The 21,182-nt window shown below is 51.3% G+C and overlaps 1 protein-coding gene across 1 annotated transcript in view; it reads left to right on the top strand.

The window, feature by feature from the left end:
• The window catches only part of COL27A1 (collagen type XXVII alpha 1 chain), a 1,232,768-nt gene that overhangs the window by 449,145 nt on the left and 762,441 nt on the right, over positions 1–21,182 (top strand). The window contains exon 12 of the mRNA XM_078646681.1: positions 9,312–9,356. Within this exon, the coding sequence (XP_078502807.1) occupies positions 9,312–9,356 (45 nt within the window). The remainder of the gene's footprint in view (positions 1–9,311; positions 9,357–21,182) is intronic.

Genomic DNA, 21,182 nt, shown 5'->3' with positions numbered 1-21,182 from the left:
GTGCTTCGACGCCACACGTGTAGGAGAGCCCGAGCTCTTCGGGTGACGTCCAAGTGCATTAATGGATACCCCATTTGATGGCACCCCTCTCCTCAGATTATAAGGCAGACTTGGCTCTCAATTGCTGTAGAGGAAGCAGAGCCGCAGCGCGCTCACTTTCTGTGTCTGTGTAGCAGAATTCCCTGCAATTTAACCCCTTTTTAGGGGTTCACTGCAAAGACAATGCCAAGGCTCTCCCCCTCAGCAACAGACTTTGTAGTTCTTTCAAGGCTGAGGGTCACAGATCTAGCCGACAAAGTTCAGGCCGGCAGGGGTAGCATACACAGTCCCCCACCATCTTTTGCTTCCAATCCACTTTAGTTTGCCCTTGGTGGCACATAGCCACCAAATAAAAGACAGGATAAGTGATTACCTCCACGGGACGCAGAGCATCACATCTGGCATCACATCTGGCAATGGGTACTCTAAATCATTCAACAGTGCCACGCCCCGCAATTCACTTCCTATGACCTCACATATTACGTAACTCATGACATGGTCAGTGATATCACTGATGACATCTCAAATTACATCACTGATTATGTCATCCACAGAACCACTCACACCCTCATACAACTTCTTAAATGCCCACACCCCACATAACCACTCACATACCCATTCCCAGACCCATACCAGTACTCACTCACACACCCACTCACTCCATCATAGAGCCACTCACACACATACTCACCCACTCATAGGGCCATTCACACAACCACTCACCCATACACTCACTCACACAGCCACACACTCAGCCATACAACTACTCATACACCCACTAACACACCCATACACCCTCCTAAGATTGACACTCACTCATACTAGCACTCACACCCCCACACAATCACTTACATACTCATTCACACATCCATACTAACACTCACACATCTGCTCATTCACCTGTACAGCCATTCACACAGACACTCACTCTCCAATACTGCCAATCACACAATAACTCACTCAATCAAACACCCACACAGTCACTCACTCACCCATACAGCCACTTACACAACCAACCACGAACTCATACAGCCATTGAGACACCCACTCACTCACCCATAGTCACTACACACTCAGTTACCCACCCATAGAGCCACTCGCACTGCCACTCACTCATCCGTAAACCCAGTGACACACCTACTCACTCAACAATAGTCAATCACACATCTCCACACAGCTACTCACACACCCACATATACACCCATATAGCAACTCCCACACCCACACACACAAGGATACATACAACCTTTCACATTATATATGCTACAAGTAGTATCACTCAGTAGTAGTGCACCTAGTATACTAATTTAACTTTTGTAGTACGTTAGTAGATATGTTTAACACCCATAAACTCTTAAAAAACAGTTACTCGCTTGATGATGTCATCAGTGATGTCATTTGGAGACGTCATCAGTGATGTCACTGGCCATTTCATGAGTGATGTAATATGAGAGGTCATAAGCAGTGCATTGCAGGGGTGCGAGTTATAGCTAGCTTAGCTAACTATAACTGCTGAATTTCACTGGTTTCGTGCAAGTAAAACCTGAGCCTAACTATAACGACCCTGTGACCTTTGGTTTTTTTCAATGAATTTCTAAGGTTTTTTAAATTTTATTTCCTAACTATAACGACCCTGTGACCTTTGGTTTTTTCAATACATTTCTAAGGTTTTTTAAATGTTATTTCCTAACTATAACGACCCCGTGACCTTTGGTTTTTTCAATACATTTCTAAGGTTTTTTTAAATTTTATTTCCTAACTATAACGACCCTGTAACCTTTGGTTTTTTTAGTGAATCCATACACAGGCATTTGGCTGGGCTTTGTGCTCAGTTCTCAGTTTCCTCCTTCGTAGTGGCTTTGATGATGCCATTAGGAACACATAATGCAACCTTATTAAAGGAAAATGGTTCTTTAATCTCATCAAAAACTACAACAAAATAGTAATTTCCCAGAAATGCGTGTTATAGGGGCATTATGGTAACTATCCAAAATGTAAAACGATTTGAAATCTGCTGGACGCCTCCCTTTATATCAGTGAAAGCAGGTGAGGTAACATCACATAGCCCCCATATCAACACCATCAATGGCTTCCTTGGTGCAGTGGGTTCTGGGAACATGAAAGAGGTCGTAAGGAATGGCCAAGGGCTACACTCAGAGTCTGCTGGACACAGCCACAACAGTCTGCTGTGCTGTAGGGGAAAGAGTGACGAAGGCAGGTACTTGCTGCAGGTTATATTTAGTTCCATTGCTGATTGGACACAGTGAGCAAATTGCACGCCTTGTGCCCTGCACCTCGTGTCCGGTGCAGGAACGCCTCGGAAAAGTGCCTGTGTGAAATCTACAAGATTTCATTCAGTCACTTTTCTGACCTCGCTGCGTCAAAACCGTGCTCCTGCTTGAAGCAGGCGTAGGGTGTGATGCACCACCACTTGTGGGACACCCCCGCGCCGCACGGCCACCAGCTGCTGCGTGTGCCCCCTGCCGCCCTCTGCCTCGCTGCTGCCTCGTTTGCCGGCTGCCGCCGCTGCGAGTGGTTTTTCTTGTTTTGACGGTTATTTGTGCTTGTCTGGGATAAACTTGTTTTTTCCCTGTTTTTTGCGTTCATTTGTGCCTGTTTTGTACTGTATTGTTATTTTTCTTCCGTGTTGCCCTCCTTCCTTGTTGTCCGCCTACCTCGACGCCCCCCGCCCTCCCTTCCCGCCACCGCCGCTTGTCCCCGCCCCTTTTTGCCTTCTGTAACCCTCCCCGCTCCCGCCTCCCAGCTGCTCCGCCCACCCGCGCACTTCGCCTTAAATGGCGACCGTGCGAACGCGCAGCGGTCTCGCGCAGCGGGCGCACCGATTGTGCGCCGAAGGCGCGCCAAAGGTAAGCCCGTCTGCGCCCGTCCGCGCCTGGACCGCGCCCAGTGCCAGGACCCCTGGCCTACGAAGACCCCGACCGACCCGCCTGACGTACTCCGCCGCCACCCTCACCGCTCTCAACACCGACCGACTCCCAGAATGCCATCAAGCCACTCCAAGACGCACCCACGGACCTTTCAGCTGCCACGCCTGCAGGTTCTCCTGCAACCGGACCAGCCCCGCACCAGCACCCGCCAAGTCGAACTCCAGCAACACCCACCTCAAGTGCATCCTGCTCAACACCCGCTCCGTCCACAGACACGCCATCGAACTCTGGAACCTCCTAGACGCCACAGCCCCTGACGTTGCCTTCCTCACGGAGACCTGGATGAACGCCTCTTCAGCTCCCGACATCGCCATCGCTATCCCAGAGGGCTACAAGATCGTCCGGAGGGACCGAAACGCCAACCAGACGGGAGGAGGCATCGCCATCATCCACAGGAACACCATCCGTCTCACGACCAGCACCGACAACACCCTGACCAGCGCCGAACACCTGCATTTCCAGATCCACACCAACCCGAACACCACCCTCAGAGGCACCCTGATCTACCGACCCCCTGGACCACGCACGCAATTCAGCGAGGACATCGCCGACTTTGTCAGCCCGCATGCCCTCCCCTCCGCTGACTACATCCTCCTGGGAGACCTCAATTTCCACCTGGAGAACAACAACGACCGCAACACCAGCACCCTGCTCGCCAACCTCGCCAACCTGGGACTCAAGCAACTGATGTCCACCCCCACCCACCTCGCCGGACACACACTCGACGCCGTCTTCTCATCCAGCGCAGACATCGACTTCAGCCACGCCACAGAGCTTCAATGGACGGACCACAGCTGCGTCCACTTCACCTTCAAGAGAACGACGACCCACCAACACCAGCAACAGACCGCCCGTAGAAGCTGGAACAAGATCACAGCAGACCAGCTCGCCACCTCCCTGAGCCAACACCCTCCTGCCAGCTCAGCGAACCCCAGCCAGGCCGCCGACTACCTCACGAAGTGGATCAGCAACTGCGCGGACGAACTCGCCCCGCTGAGGACCCCGCCTAGCAGACCCGGCAGCAAGAAGGCCCCATGGTTCACCGACGAACTCAAGAGCTCCAAGAAGAACTGCCGAGCCCTCGAGAAAGTCTGGAAAAGGGAACCGACACCGGACAACAGGACCTCCTTCAAACTTGCCACCCGGAAACACCACCAGCTGATCCGCGCCGCCAAGAAAACAGCATTCAAGGACCGGTTGGACAACAACGCACACAACTGCAAGGAACTCTTCAACATCGTGAAAGAGCTTTCCAACCCCAGCGCAGGAAACAACGACATCACCCCATCGCAAGACCTCTGCAACTCCCTCGCCTCATACTTCCACAACAAGATCACGGACATACACAGCAGTTTCAACAACCAACCAACGCACACCACGACCGACCAGCCACCCCCCCCCACCACCACCCTCCACGCCTGGACCCCGATCAGCACCGAAGACACCATCCGCACGATGAACTCCATCCACTCCGGATCACCGACCGACCCCTGCCCTCACCACGTCTTCAACAAAGCCGACGCTGTCATCGCACCCCACCTGCGAGACATCATCAACACCTCCTTCGACACCGCCATCTTCCCTGAAAGCTGGAAACACGCCGAGCTCAGCGCTCTTCTCAAGAAACCAACAGCGGACCCCACCGACCTCAAGAATTACCGCCCCATCTCGCTTCTCCCGTTTCCAGCCAAAGTCATCGAGAAGACCGTCAACAAGCAGATGGCCGCCTTCCTCGAGACGAACGGATCCCTCGACCCCTCACAGTCCGGATTCCGAGCCAAACACAGCACCGAGACCGCCCTCATCGCCGCCACCGATGACATCCGAGCCCTGATGGACAATGGAGAAACAGCGGCCCTCATCCTCCTAGACCTCTCCGCGGCATTCGACACGGTCTGCCACCGCACTCTAGTACGGCGCCTCAGCAACATCGGAATCCAGGACAAGGCGCTGGAATGGATCATCTCCTTCCTCGACGGAAGAACACAGAGAGTCCGCCTACCACCATACAAATCAGAGACCTCCGAAGTCATCTGCGGCGTCCCCCAAGGATCATCCCTGAGCCCCACCCTCTTCAACGTCTACATGAGCCCCCTCGCGGCCATCGTACGCAAACACCACCTCAGCATAATCTCCTACGCCGACGACACCCAGCTGATCCTCTCCCTGACCAACGACCCCGCCGCCGCCAGAGCCAACCTGCACGAAGGGATGAAAGAGGTAGCCGAGTGGATGACGACCAGCCGCCTGAAACTGAACTCGGACAAGACGGAGGTCCTCATCCTGGGCTCCTCACCCTCCGCCTGGGACGACTCCTGGTGGCCTCCCGCCCTGGGCACCGCACCCAAACCGACGGACCACGCACGCAACCTGGGCTTCATCCTGGACTCCTCCCTCGCCATGACCAGGCAAGTCAACAGCGTCTCCTCGGCGTGCTTCAACATCCTACGCATGCTACGGAAGATCTTCTGGTGGATCCCCACAGAGACCAGGAAGACCGTCACCCAGGCCCTCGTCACCAGCCGACTGGACTACGGCAACGCCCTCTACGCCGGGACCACCGTCAAGCTCCAGAAGAGACTCCAGCGGATCCAAAACGCCTCAGCCAGACTCATCCTCGACATCCCACGATCCAGCCACATCTCCGGACACCTGAGAGACCTTCACTGGCTCCCCGTCAACAAGAGAATCACCTTCCGCCTCCTCACCCACGCACACAAAGCCCTACACGACCAAGGACCGAGCTACCTCAACAGCCGAGTCAACTTCTACGCTCCCAAACGCCACCTCCGATCAGCCAACCACGCCCTCGCCGCCGTCCCCCGCATCCGAAGAGCGACTACAGGAGGAAGGTCCTTCTCCTACCTGGCCGCCAAGACCTGGAACTCCCTCCCGTCCGACCTGCGCCTGACCCAAGACCACCTCTCCTTCAGGAAGAAGCTGAAGACCTGGCTGTTCGAGCAGTAGCGGCACCCCCCCCCCCAGCGCCTTGAGACCCTACGGGTATGTAGCGCGCTTTATAAGTGTCACTGATTGATTGATTGGTTCAAGATAAGCCGGGTTGGCACAGTGCTGGAGTTGCGATGCACCCGCGACACAACTCCAGCACTGCGCCAACGATATGACGGGAGATGCAACCCGCATCTGCATTTCCTTGCGCCATGATGCGTCACATTGGAAATGCAGCGCATCCGTGGTGGCGCAAGGATTGTGATGCGTGTTGCAAGTTTCCTGACACATCCCTGCTGATTTGCAGGAATGTGCCAGGAATTGTAAATCTGCCCCATAGTATATATAGTATACCAGGCATGACCTTTGACCTCATGCCTACTATATCTTTCCATAGTACCACATATATATGAGGTGCCTGCATGACAGGAGGTGGAATGGCAAGGGCAAGGCATTCATCAGTGCTCTATTCTCTGCAACCTGCTCTCAGTATCCATTGGGTACAATGTGTACATTCGGTGCTTGGCTCAGGCTTTCACTTTTGACCACATCGTACGCTCAGTACTGCTGCTCGGATATTGACTGAACATAGTCTTTTGTAAGCTGTTTTTAATGCTCCCCTTATTCAATTGAAAGTGAAACTTTCGAAACCCTGTTGAGTCTCCCCAACAAAATGTTAAAAACAAGGGGGCAAATTGTGAACATTTTGGCTAAAAATACATAGGTTTTAGAGGCGGTTCAGAAAGGGCACTTTTTAGGTCAAACTTTCAGGACCGCTTGTATATACGTTAGTATATACTTCTTTTGTGAGTTTAAATCCACCCCCCTGATATTCATTTGTTTGTTTCAGTGTCCTTTAAAAACCATTGCTTGCTAGTGGTCAGTCCCGTCTCTTTGTGCCTCCATTTTTTCTATTTCGTTCCTCCCATGGAGCAGTAACCAAGTACCGTATCTTTACACATTTTTTTATTTTTTATCTATCGTTTGGGGGACTATTTTTCTTGGCTTCCTGCTCCTGGTACTGTTTCCCATGTTCAGCTTTGACGCCATAGCTGCTTGCATTTTGATGCAGCATTGTCCCTCCTAACTCCTCCCATGTCGCTCTTTACACAAGTGTTTGTGTGTTTCTCTTGATCAGCATGGCACCCCTGTCAACATGGGGCTGCTTCAGGAAGCAGCGCCCCTTTCTTTATTCCTGTACAGCATGGCGGCCCCTTTGGGAGGCTGTGCCCCTTTCTTTAAATGTGCACACTTGCTCGCCCGCACCATCCTGCTTTGCTTCTTGAGGCCCACCATGTCCCTTTATTTTCACATTCCGCGGCAGCCCTTTAGGTATAGCGGGTTGGGTGACGTATACACAGGAAGTCTCAAGTACAAATGTCAGATTAGAGACCCAACTCCCTCCCCCCCCAGCCGCAGAGAGGAGTCTCTTTGGAGGCCAAACACGCCCTTGAATTTGAGTCATGCATGTATTGGCAGCAATAGCGAGCACTGCCTTTTGTACTGTACACATACTGCGCGCCGCCCGGCGTCGCAGGGAGCCAGTGTGTGTTCAGCAAATGAGCAACAGACAAAGAAACACAGGGCCCAGCAGCGGGGCTTTTGTGCCCAAATATTGCTACGTGCATTTGGAATTACCAAATAAATCAAAAAGCAAGCGAAGGCGTGTGGGTTACTCTGCTCCTTGTAATGCATCCTAACTTTTGGCCAGCTCCACTTTTCTTCAATCTGAGGTGTATACAATGAGTTCTGCAGAGTTGTAAACTACAATTGAATGTCTGTGTCTGCTTGAGTGTGTCCGTGCGTGCGTGTGCTTGAGTGTGTGTGTGTGCTTGAGTGTGTCCGTGTGTGCGTGCGTGTGCTTGAGTGTGTCCGTGCGTGCGTGCGTGTGCTTGAGTGTGTGTGTGTGCTTGAGTGTGTGCGTGTGCTTGAGTGTGTCCGTGTGTGCGTGCGTGTGCTTGAGTGTGTCCATGTGTGCGTGCGTTTGCTTGAGTGTGTCCATGCGTGCGTGTGCTTGAGTGTGTGCGTGTGCTTGAGTGTGTCCGTGTGTGCGTGCGTGTGCTTGAGTGTCTGTGTCTGCTTGAGTGTGTCCGTGCGTGCGTGTGCCTGAGTGTGTCCGTGCGTGCATGTGCTTGAGTGTGTGCGTGTGCTTGAGTGTGTCCGTGTGTGTGTGCATGTGCTTGAGTGTCTGTGTCTGCTTGAGTGTGTCCGTGCGTGCGTGCGTGTGCTTCAGTGTGTGTGTGTGCTTCAGTGTGTGTGTGCTTGAGTGTGTCCGTGTGTGCGTGCGTGTGCTTGAGTGTGTCCGTGCATGCGTGTGCTTGAGTGTGTGTGTGTGCTTGTGTGTGAACGTGTACTTGTATGCTTAACTCATGAGCTCATGTTTGGAGACAAATGGTTGAATTTCCAAAATATATTTGAAGTTGATTTGTGAGTGATAAATGATATGGGAGACTTATTTCAGAAATCCGACGGCATGATCCAGTGTGTATGATCCAGTGTGTATGATCCAGTGTGTAGTAATCTTTAATCTCTTCAATCCCTGGGGGCACAGTACCCAGGATAAGTGCTGCATGGCTAAACTCTTACAAGGTCCCGAAGACGAGACCTATTGGCTATGCCAGTGCTTGTTTATAGTGTTTATAGCTGCAAAATCGGCCGAAAGCAGTCCTGGTAAACAGCTCAGCCGCTCCCACGGGGCCGGCCGAGCTCTTTGCCAAATTTTGGTTTCCAGTCCGGCCCTGAGTGAGTGGGCCCCCTACCCCTGCCCCGCGCACCCCCGGCCCAGCCCCGCCACACCCTGCAAAGGCTGCCTGGAAAATAAAACTATTATAGCACATTGTTTTATTTTTCAGCTGCTGACTTTGAGCCAGTGGAGTGGCGCAAATGAGGGGCCTGCCCGGCTTTCAATGGCTAGTGTGAAGGGCCCACCCAGCTCTCATTGGCTAGTGTGAAGGGCCCGCCCAGCTCTCATTGGCTAGTGTGAAGGGCCCGCCCAGCTCTCATTGGCTAGTGTGAAGGTCCCGCCCAGCTCTCATTGGCTAGTGTGAAGGTCCCACCCAGCTCTCATTGGCTAGTGTGAAGGTCCCACCAAGCGTTCATTGGCTAGTGTGGAGGGTCCACCCAGTTTTCATTGGCTAGTGTGAAGGGCCCACCCAGCTTTCATTGGCTAGTGTGAAGGGCCTGCTGAGCTTTCATTGGCTAGTGTGAAGGGCCTGCCCAGCTCTCATTGGGTAACTTTTCAGTTAAATATAATTGCAATCTCTCATGCGAATCTATGCCAATGTTCAGCCTGCGGTGCTTGCTGGGAGTTGGGTTGTGCTTTCCTTGTTATCTTTTACTTTTATGTGTAATATTCTCTCTGTTTTTTCGTTGCAGGGGATCCCCGGAGTTCCTGGGAAGAGGGGCAAGATGGGTAGGCCGGTAAAGTTTTTCTTAGTCTATTTTGCTGGAAATGTTGAATTGACTCTAACCTATGTCTTAACTCCTATCTCTCTTTTTCTTCAACACCAATGTGAATTCTAGCCACTGTCACATATGTATAGTGGCGACAATATTACAAATGCACACAACAATTCTGAATGTGCTACCACTCACATACACCCACCCAGTCACTCATTACACACACTTATGCACTCACACACTGCAGTGCACACAGACCCATACACACACACACGCTGCAGTGCACACAGACTTATGCACTCACTCGCTGCAGTGCACACAGACTCATGCACACACACGCTGCAGTGCACACAGACTCATGCACACACACACTGCAGTGCACACAGACTCATGCACACACACTGCAGTGCACACAGACTCATGCACACACACACTGCAGTGCACACAGACTTATGCACTCACTCGCGGCAGTGCACACAGACTCATGCACACACACGCTGCAGTGCACACAGACTCATGCACACACACACTGCAGTGCACACAGACTCATGCACACACACTGCAGTGCACACAGACTCATGCACACACACACTGCAGTGCACACAGACTCATGCACACACACTGCAGTGCACACAGACTCATGCACACACACACTGCAGTGCACACAGACTCATGCAAACACACTGCAGTGCACACAGACTCATGCACACACACACTGCAGTGCACACAGACTCATGCACACACACGCTGCAGTGCACACAGACTCCTATACTCGTGTGCGTACACACTGTAGAACACGCACTCATGTACTCATACATCCTTCAGGCTACAGAAGCTGATGAACTCACACTTGAGCACTCACACTGCAGTACACATGTGTGCGCTCACTGACAGGCACACATTGCAGTACACACAGGCTTGAGCACTGACACTGCAGTACACACAGACTCATGCACACACACACTGCAGTGCACACAGACTCATGCACACACACACTGCAGTGCACACTGACTCGTGCCCACACACACTGCTGTGCACACAGACTCATGCACACACACACTGCAGTGCACACAGACTCATGCACACACGCTGCAGTGCACACAGACTCATGCACACATGTTCAAATGCCAACACATGTTTTATATATTTTTGTACATGTTTTATATACATTCAATATCAACTAGTATGTCAAATGAGGAGACAGGAAAATGAGGTTTGATTACCCAGCTATGCATGAAGGTAAAATAGCCAAAATATCTAGGATAAGATTATAAAGTAGTGTGAACATTGGTAAAAAATGCATCCCCTACACACTTTTCTCTGGAAAGATTACATTTTAAAGACAATTATTTATTTTAGCAATTTATTTGAACACTTAGCACTTTACTTCTAAAAATTGCTATGATTAGCAGAACTTAAGAGCACTTTAGCAGCTTGTCTACGTGAGAGCGCAATCGTTTTTTGAGCAATATGCTTATGGAAGTATTTTACTCAGTACTCAGCACTTTATCAAACTTTTGGATCTGTTAAGGAGATTTAGCCCAAGAATGTAGTAGCCTTGTATGCTTGATTCTGTCTGAAATCCCTTATAAAACAGAAGACAAGAGGCATTTGGCGAAACAAGAACAGTTTGTTAAATCAAAGAAATTGGCCGGGAGAACAGTTACAGACACAGGGTCTAAGGACTGTCACAATTTAAAATCTGTAAATGTTTTTATATACAAATATCGACAAGTTGTAAAAGTTTCTGATGCACCATATATGGTGAGAAATGTTGGTTGTTCCCTTAGGAGTCATACATTAATTGTTTAACGGTTACCACAGGTGGGTCTCAACTTTGCTTGGACAAAATGTGACCAGTGAATAACATGTGCCGATGTCCGGTACAGAGAGCGTGTGATCACTGCGTGTGCTAGGTACTGATTGGCTATGTGTTCCTAACTCATGTGGCATCTGACTTTGTTGTGTTTTTAGGAATGTGCGTAACCACTCCAGTCCTGTGCGCTTTATTGGGGGAATCTCCTGTGATCCTATGTAATGTCACTGTGCTTATCTGTGGGATTGTTCAAACGTTTCCTGCCTGAGCATTAGCCTGCCAGCTGCGCTCCCTTCCACCTGTGACCTATCAATCAGATTCCATCCGCATTAGTTTGAGGGCCTCCTTGACTCCATATTTGCGAGTCGAAGTTGATGTAGAGTTCACAACGGGCGATTCTATTATAATGGGGAGATATCGTTTTTATAGATAAATGCATCCAATTCCATATTAACATTCCCCCCTCTAGTTGATTCGTCAACAACCCTACCTAATACTTGCCCTTGGATAGTGACTTTATTTGGGGCAGGTTGTTGGTTAACCTCACTTTAAAAAATAACTACCTTTCTTTGTTGGTGTTCCATTGTCCATGTCATACCTTGGGATGAACGTGCTCCAGGCTGCACCAATTTTAGCACACACCCCTCCCTCCATGGCAGTCATTAAAGTCCAGTACATAGCGGTGCCGCATTACCATGAGACGGATTGTTCGCATTTCTTCCTTGATCGACCTGAGGAACAGCTCAGTGCTGTTCATTATTTTGAACAGGACAAGATGATGCTGAAACTTTTCAACCACTCACCCCAAGTAAAGAGATCTGGGTTTAATCCATTGTTCTTTTTGTTCACCATGCCGCCCCAGTTTGGACCCAGACATATGCAAATCAATCTTGACCCTGCTCCTCAAGGGAGCATTCCAGACTGAACTGCCAGGCCAGATCCTGCGTTGACAGGAAACAAGGATCCTGAAGGCGGTTTTGGGGGAACACCCCTCGTCAGCCAGGCTAGCTTGAATCCAGTGGCACAGTGAGCAAGGAACCCATGCCCAGGCATACTTTTGGGCACTCATGGAAACATAGCAAACACAACAATTGTTGACATTGTTCAGGATTCCATCCTTCAATTGTTCTTTATGTATGTGTCGCTCAAAGTGGAAGGATATGCCCAGACATGGGCCGTGTGCTCACCATGCTACTGGAGTCAAGCTAGCCAGGCTGATGAGGGGTGATACCCTGAAACTGGTCTCAGGATGCTCGTTTCCGGTCCAGGGTGAAACTGGCCTGGCAGATCAGACCGGACTGTTCAAATGGGGAGCAAGGTCAAGACTAATTTGCATATGGCTAGGGCTAAACTGAAATGAGGAGGTGAGCAAAAAAACAATGGACCTAGGCTCAGATCTCTGTATTGGGGTGAATGTTTGACATTGTTCAGCATTTCGGCCTTCAATTGTTCTTTTTGTGTTCATCATTTTGATTGTTTTCCATGGGAGGAATTGTAGCCGGGGGGGGCTTTAGCTTTTGTCTGCAGGGTGAAGAAGGGTATTGACCCCGCAACCCCCAGCTGCGCTTCAGTGAACATTCTAAACTCTTCTGGGATGTCCTTGAATTGGGCTCAGCCAAAATAGTCCACAGCTCTCCTCTCACGAGCTTGGTGCAGCAAGGTTGTTTTCTTCCTTAACGGGTGCTGGTGCAAGTCTGGCAGTTCTCTTCCAGGAATGACCAGGGTTGGGGTGTACAAGGTGACCAGTCCTCTCCATCCGGGAGCAAGCTGAGTGTAGGTGTACTCACGCACTGCTAGTAGAAATCCATCAGTGTGGAGGTTCCCCATTCCATATCCGGAATCTGTAGTATCACTCCGCAGTAAGCATTCGTGCCCATCGGAAGCGTCTTTTTTCCCTCTAAAACATAAGGAGTACATGGTTAGTTTCTGTATCCACCCACCTCGGTGTCCCAAATTTCCTGACATGGGGAAGTCATACTTTCATTCAACCCTCCCCCATGCCACCCATTCCTCTGTCTATCCTTGAGCTGGATGGCACTACATTGGAATTCTATGTCGGGAGACCACTTGTTGCTTAGGAAGACCGCTCCAGTTACGCTAAGAGCCGCTCCAGGTCCACAGATGGACGCTGCAGCAGATGTATTAGTGCATTAAGTTGGGGGTTTTGCTACCTCCAAGTACCTCTTTTCTGGGAAATCTCATGGCTATGTGACATCTTCTGATATATGGCCCTTCCTAGGCATCCTGTCCAACTCGGTTTTAATAGCGGCAGGTTCGGTTACGAAGTATAAGGCTGTGGGGTTGGTGTCATAATGGGTTAATTTTACGACCACGTTGTGTGGTTCTATCTTGTTGGGTTGGATCTTGACCCTTATTCTACAGAGGCAGAAGTGAATAAGACATTTTGGGCCATATTACCAAGGTGAAGTATCGCCGCTTTTTCGGCGAATTGTGCCGAGAAAGCGGCGATACTTCTAGCGCCCTATTAACAAGGGCATGCTAATGCCTGCCTCAAGCCCACGATGCAATGTTTCCCACGTCCAACCACATGTAAAATGTGGTTGGAGGTGGTAACACCCTATTACCAAGGCAGGCGTTGGGAGAAGGAGACCTGCGATAAACTCGTTTATCGCAAGTCTCCCAACGCCTGCTCTGATCAGGTGTTAGGCATTGATAATATGGGGGTGTGGATCATAAAGCTGAATCCACCCCCCCATATTATCAAGGCACACATTAGCGCGTGACAACAACGCTTGTTTTCACGCGCTAATGTTCCCTATCGCCGGCTATCGCCGGATTTAATATCGCCTACGTGTTGCGCGTTGATAATGACGCGCTAATACGGCGATAAAATCCGGCGATAGCCGGCAATAGGGAAATGTGCGATGTGCGTTTTTTAACGCACAGATTGGTAATATGGCCCTTTGTTTTCTCGCTGGCTACTTCTTGGGACAAGTAAAGCCTGTCCGCGCCTACCACATGTGGGATGAGTGAACAGACATAACATAACCTGGCTGATGTTTGGGAGCCGACTGAGGTCAGATGCTGATACCAGGTGCTGGGTAAAATGGCTCTGTGCAGTGCATGTGGGAAGCTGGTGTTTTGCTTGGTGTGATTGGATGTGATGCATGGGAGATCCCTACACAAGCACTGTTGTTCCCTATTAGTAAACTTCTTTTGACTCGGCAGTTCCTCGGTAATGCCCAAGTGTGGGACTGTCCATAATAGGCAGATCATACATAGTGATACAAGTATACATAGCTTTTGTGGCGAGACTGCAGTTTTTGCTATGTGTCCCCTGGGAGTCGCTTGTTCTCCTCTGGTACCTGTGGTTTTCTTCGCCAGTCCGTAGAAGTTCGCAGGTTTAAGTTCATGAAGGATGTTGTCGTGGAAGTGCTCGCCCCCATGCGGGAACGTTGCACCCACGCATTTTCCCCTCCACTTCGAGGGCCCTGGGTACTAGCCAGCCCCTCGCTGTGGGCCAGTGGGCTTCCATTTACGTAAGTTCAGTAAATGTTTCTTTTTCTTTGGATATTGGGCGTTGAGGACAAGTCAGCGTTGGTGCACTTCATTGGCCTTGCTGCTGCCTATTTTGAATAAGCCATTTGTTTGTTGTTCTAACAACCAATTAAACACTACACTCCGTTCTCAATGGGGTATTGGAGGACCTGTATTTTGCCAGAGGGGTGTGATCCCATCAACCTAACAGTCGTGACCTGGTGAGGTTTAGGGAGATGACCTTTCTTGGGTGCATCTTTCAGAATTAGTGTAGTAAGGGTGATTAATAAAGGTAATTTGAATGACAATTCCTATAATGATAAGCCGTTGAGCCCCCTCCGCCCCCGTTTCCCTACTATAGTGTTTTCGGATCTTTTGCGACATTAGCTCTGGGGAGTCTGATCAGTGTTGGGTATTTTGGGGATAAGTCCCATGGGTTATAGGAAGGGATGCTCTGGTGGTTTGGCAGGGGATCTATGGGCGTTACTAATTCCCCCAAAACGCCTCACTTGGCGTGTGTGTAAAGGCGTAGTTGATACGCAGCCTTTTCTCAACATTATTTCCTGCTTGGGCTTCCTGCTTTTGACTCTACCCCCTGTTACATGTGCTCTGAGTTGCTTTTGAGGTATGCCACATGTGTGTAGATATGTGGGGAAGAGGGTGTGTGTTGCCGTTTGGTGTGCTGGTGTTTACGAACGTGCCTTGGAACACGTTCTTGTGTTGGTGCATTTTCCCTGTTCCCCTCACGTGGTGTCACGTGGTGTCATGTGGCCTTCCCTAGTGACATTGGATACCTGACTCTGGCTGTTCTTGACCCCGCCTTTGCATCTAGAACCTTCTTTTTGGGCTATCGTTGGGTGTTGTTTTTTCCTTTCCCAAGGGGTGCCACAACACAGATAATGTATGCCCCCTGGGAAACGACCTTTGCCTAAGGGGTCGCTCCCCAAACATATAAAATAAATAGCTCTGGTGGTCTAGGGGATGGGATTCCAGCTCCATGATCATGCGGATGGTTTCTTCAGGACGGGCCTCACTTGAGCGAGTTTCAAGGACTCAGGGAAGGAGGCTGAGGTGATGGAGGTGTTAATGATCTTCTTGAGCTTGCCATCGATTGTCTTGCTCCCAAGGTTGAAGACGTGGGGGCACAGCCTCATGATGGTGATTGTGGCTTGAGTTGTGAGAGGGTCCCAGTGGGTGAGCAGGTGTTCAGTGTTAGTGTTTGTGGGTGTGGACTGGCTGATGCTGTCCGCGGCGTTGGGTTGCTGTTTGAAGTTTTCGTAAATGGCTGAGATCTTGTCATGGATAACGTCTGCCTTGGTGTTGCACAGTTCTTGGGAGGGGGTGATGCAATTCTCTATGGCTGCGGGGTTAAAGAACACCTTCACGATGGCGAAGAGCTCCTCACTGCGGTTTGTGCTGGCTTCCATGCGGTCTGCAAGGGCGTTCTTCTTTGTTTTGTTCAGGAGGCGGTGGTACTGGTTGAGTGCCGCCTTGCAGGTGGTATGGGCTCCTGTCTCTGTGCTGGGGTGCCACTCACTTTCTAGTTGCCAGCAGTTGCATTTGGTGGATTTCAGCTCTGCAGTGAACCAGCTGGCTCTTCTGGTGGGTCCTTTAGATTTGGCTGGTTTGGCTGGGGCAATTGTGTTGTAGAGTTCTGTGATCCAGAGGGAGAAGTTCTTCACAGCCTGTTCTCATTCTATCAATCAATCAGGAATTTATATAGCGTGGCTACTCACCCGTTAGGGTCCCAAGGTGCTGTGGAGGGGGGGAGGGGTGATGATCCATCTGCGCGTGGAGGTTCAGTGGGAGAGCCAGGTCTTGAGATGCTTCCTGAATTGGGTCAGGCAGGGTGGTCCAGGTCTTGGCAGTGAGGTAGGAGAAGGATCTTCCTCCGGTTCTAGTCTTGTAGATCCGTGGGATGGAGGCCAGGGCAAGTTAGGCAGAGTGAAGCTGTCTGGCGGTGCGTGGAAAGAGAGGCAGTGGTTCAGATATGCTGGCCCTACATCGTGGAGAGTGTGAGGATGTTGAAGGTGAGTCTCTTATTGACTGGGAGCTAGTAGAGTTGACGGAGGCGTTGAGTGGTGTGGCTGCAGTGGGGATGTCGAGGACCAGTCTGGCTGCGGCCTTTTGGACGTTCTGAAGTTTCCTGAGCTGTTTTTGGGTGATGCCGCCATAGAGTGCGTTGCCGTAGTCTAGTCTGCTGGTTATGGGTCTGTGGGTGATCGACTTTATGGATTCTGTGGGGATCCATTTGAATGCCTTTCGGAGCAGGCGGAGCGTGTGGAAACAGGATGAGGATACGGCATTGATCTGGCGGTTCATTGAGAGTGAGGAGTCCAATACAATGCTGAGGTTGCATGCGTGGTCGCGGGGTGGGAGGGGTTCCCAGAGCCGCGGGCCACCAACAGTCCGCCCAGGCTGAGGGGGGTCCTAGGATGAGTACTTGAGTTTTGTCCAAGTTGAGCTTGAGGCAGCTACCGTTCATCCAGGTTGCCACGGCCTTCATACCGCTGTGGAAGTTGGTTCTGGCGGCTGTGGGTTCGTTGGTGAGGGAAAGGATCAGCTGGGTGTCGTTGGCGTAGTCGTTGGCGTAGTAGATGATAATGAGTGCGTGGTTTCTGACGAAGGCCACGAGAGGGGGCATGTAGACGTTGAGGGTGGGACTCGGGGAGGAGCCTTGGCACTCCGCAGCGGATCTCTGTAGATTCTGAGAGGAATGGAGGTAGCATGACTCGCTGTGTTCGGCCGGTGAGGAATGAGTGGATCCAGTCCAGGGCCTTGTCGCGGATGCCGGAGTTGTGTAGTCTCATGATAAGGGTGCGTTGGGAGACGGTCTGTGTTGAATGTTGTGTCTGGGAGGTGGGAGTTGATTGTGCTGTTCCACTGGTCTTCTGGTATATTTTTCCAGTCTCTGTGCGTGGGGCTGAGTGGCACGTGCCAGTGTTGGTATTTCCTGAGATAGTGAAGTGGGCCCTGCAGTGGTCGGTCCAGGCGAGCTGTGTGGCGTGGGTGTTCTTGACTCTGTTGCTGGACGTGAATATGGGATTGAGTGTGTGTCCTACAATGTGGGTAGGGTCGGTGACTAGTTTGAGGCCGATGTTGCTCTTATTTCCAGGAGGTCTTTGTCTTGGTGTCACTGGGGTCATCGGCATGTGCGATAAGTGTGAACATTGTTACTGGCTCACTCACCTTCAAACAACATGTTCAGCTCTTGGATTAAAAAAAGGGCAGTTTTAGAAGCAGTGAGTTACTGTGTGTGCAGCCATGGGAACAGTGTTGTCTGCAGCTTGATGCCTAGGCCCTGCATGGCAGTGTGGCGCTGTCTCCGTGTCATGAACGACACTTAAAAGTGCCAAACATGCGGTGTGCAAACAACACACAGCCCCGGGGAAGTACCGTAATATCAGAGTAGTGTCGTGCCCCCTCGGCCACAGAGCATGAGCCGCGCCTCGTCCTGCTGCTCTTCTTTTTAGTTCGGGCCTGGGCAGCGCATACAGTAGTGGAGTATGCACTTGAAGCCCCGCCCACTCTCTGCACATATTTGTCACTGGCTTGTGTCATTGTCCTTCGTAAACACTGGCTTGTGAGTCGTTATTAGGCTTGTTAGTCCCTCCTTAGTTCGGCCGTGACCGCATTTGTAACCTCCCACGGCGACTGGCCCTTTTACTTCGGTTGTTACACGGTGCGTGTTATTTACTTTGTAAGCACTCTTTTCTTTGATGGGTTTCTCCTACTGCAGGCATGACATGCTCTCCTGCAACATTCAGCGTGCCCTGCGTGCTTTCCCTTTCAAGCAGCCGGGACAATGGCGGCCGCTTCTTTGATTTGAAATAGGTCTCGTATTTACAAGAGTTTGAGCTATTGCATTGCAAATGCTTGTTTGTCACTCCCCTCATTACTCAGTCCATGATTCGTCGTCTCTCAATGCACTCGTTCATGTTTCTTATCCCATTCTGACTTCTTTCTCACCTGCCTCCCTCAGTCCTCACTTTTTTGTGCCCCCGTTGCCCCACATTTGCCCTTTGACACATGCAGAAGTTATTCTGTGGCGGGGTCAGGGGGTCTGCTGGCCTGGCCCGGGGCCCATCACCAGGCTGCTGTGGGCGGGCACTGCTCTACCCCACTCCACTCCACTCCACAGAGAACCTCCCCCCAGGGCGGTAACACAGGCCCCCGCTGTGCCAAGGGGCCACAGCACAGACCCCTGGCCCGGGGCCCATCACCGGGCTGCTGTGGGCGGGCTCTGCTCCACTCCAGTCTACTCTACAGAGAACCTCCCCCAGGGGGGCAACACAGGCCCCCGCAGTGCGGGGGCGGGGGGGTGAGGCAGCAGAGCTCTAGGGGGGCCCACAGCACAGACCCCTGGCCCGGGGCCCGTCACCAGGCTGCAGTGGGCGGGCTCAGCTCCACTCCACTCCACAGAGAACCTCCCCCAGGGGGGTAACAAAGGCCCCCGCAGTGCCAAGGGGCCACAGCACAGACCCCTGGCCCGGGGCCCATCACCGGGCTGCTGTGGGCGGGCTCTGCTCCACTCCAGTCTACTCTACAGAGAACCTCCCTCCAGGGGGGGTATGGGGGGGTCTAACACAGGCCCCCGCAGTGCCAAGGGCCATAGCACAGACACTCTACAGAGAACCTCCCCCAATAAATCGGAGCCGTGACTCAGGGAGGGAGGCCCGCGCCCGCCCCCCTCTCCTGGCCACGTCTGAGGCCTCTGGCCACAGCTGGCTCCTCAGACCGCAGACTCAGCACTTTCCAGGCTTTGTTCGTTTCATATGAGACGCTGCAGCTCCAGCCTCTCACACGAGGCATCCTGGCCGCGTGGAAGGAAGTCTGCCCTGAGGCACACTCACTCACACTCACTCACACTCACTCACAGTCACTCACACTCAATCACTCACTCACTCACTCACACTCACTCACTCACTCACAGTCACTCACACTCAATCACTCACTCACTCACTCACACTCACTCACACTCAGTCACACTCAGTCACAGTCAATCACAGTCAGTCACACTCACTCACATTCACTCACATTCACTCACGCTCAGTCACACTCAGTCACACACATGGCGCAGATTCACTGATCAGTAGCCTGCACTGTCGCCCCCCCGCCCCCCTTGAGTCGTGCCCAGCTTCCAATAGCAAGCGAGGATCTTCAAACTTGCACATGTTTCATTTGTGAAGGTTGCGACATTTTGAAAACTTTGCCTTTGCAGAAAAAAATGTCCGAAAATTTTGTTCTCCCTCCAAATGTAGATATTTACTAACTTTTTTTCTGCAAAACGTATTTTGTGATTCTCTTTTTGCAATTACATTTTACAACCTTCGCATACTTTTCTGAGTTTGAAAAGCACTTTTCTAAGTTTTCAAAGGGGTGCCGCAGTGCTTAATTTGAGACGGTCATTTCCATTGCTCGGCACCGGCCCTTCATTGTCAGCTGCTGCGCTTGTGGAAGCCTGCCACAAGGTGGCACTTTCTGGGTAATCCAGAGATGACAACAACAACAGTCAATTATTAATTAAATCTACATTAAAAGGACTTAGCGTGTGTCCAAGCCATTCTTGTGGCTTTGGGGGGCCTGGAGACGTCCGATTGTCACACCTGGAGTGTGATGGCTCATGGTTGTGCTGCTATCATTGGCAGCATGGCAGGGACATGTGTGATGCCAGCTGCAGGGGCCTGCGGTGAGAGCCCGGGCACCCTGGGTGCCGGGGTCCCCCGGTGCTTTGTTTACACAGCAGACTCTGTGGACGGTGCCAAGGAGCATGAAACCCCAGTGTACTCGCTCAAACATTAGCACATCCACATGCTCCCTTGGACTGGTGGTCTCACATGTTTGCTGACTCACACATACATGATTGAATGCGCTCTGCTTTCACATGGTCACGTGAACTTATTCAGACAGAGGGCCACGTGCACTCATCATGGGCTTTTGGTCACACACGCAGTCACACGTGCCCATTCACTCACACATGCTTGCACGCGCTCACTGTCACACATACTTGCACATGCTCGCTGTCACTCACACATGCTTCCACGCGCTCACTGTCACTCACAAATGCTTGCACACACTCTCTGTCACCCACACATGCTTGCACATGCTCACTGTCTCTCATGCATGCTTGCACACACTCGCTGTCTCTTACACATGCTTGCACACGCTCGCTGTCACTTACACATGCTTGCACACGCTTACTGTCACTCACACATGTTTCCACACACTCGCTGTCACTAACACATGCTTGCACACACTCACTGTCACTCACACGTGCTTGCACACGCTCACTGTCTCTCATGCATGCTTGCACACACTCGCTGTCACTTACAAATGTTTGCACACGCTCGTTGTCACTTATGCATGCTTGCACACGCTCACTGTCACTCACACATGCTTCCACACACTCGCTATCACTCACAAATGTTTGCACACGCTCGTTGTCACTCATGCATGCTTGCACACGCTTACTGTCACTCACACATGTTTCCACACACTCGCTGTCACTAACACATGCTTGCACACACTCACTG

This window comes from Lissotriton helveticus, chromosome 5_2 (assembly GCF_964261635.1).
Source record: "Lissotriton helveticus chromosome 5_2, aLisHel1.1, whole genome shotgun sequence".
NCBI classification, from domain to species: domain Eukaryota; kingdom Metazoa; phylum Chordata; class Amphibia; order Caudata; family Salamandridae; genus Lissotriton; species Lissotriton helveticus.
The sequence above is the reverse complement of the archived record's forward strand: the minus strand, read 5'-3'. Positions and strand labels throughout refer to the sequence as shown.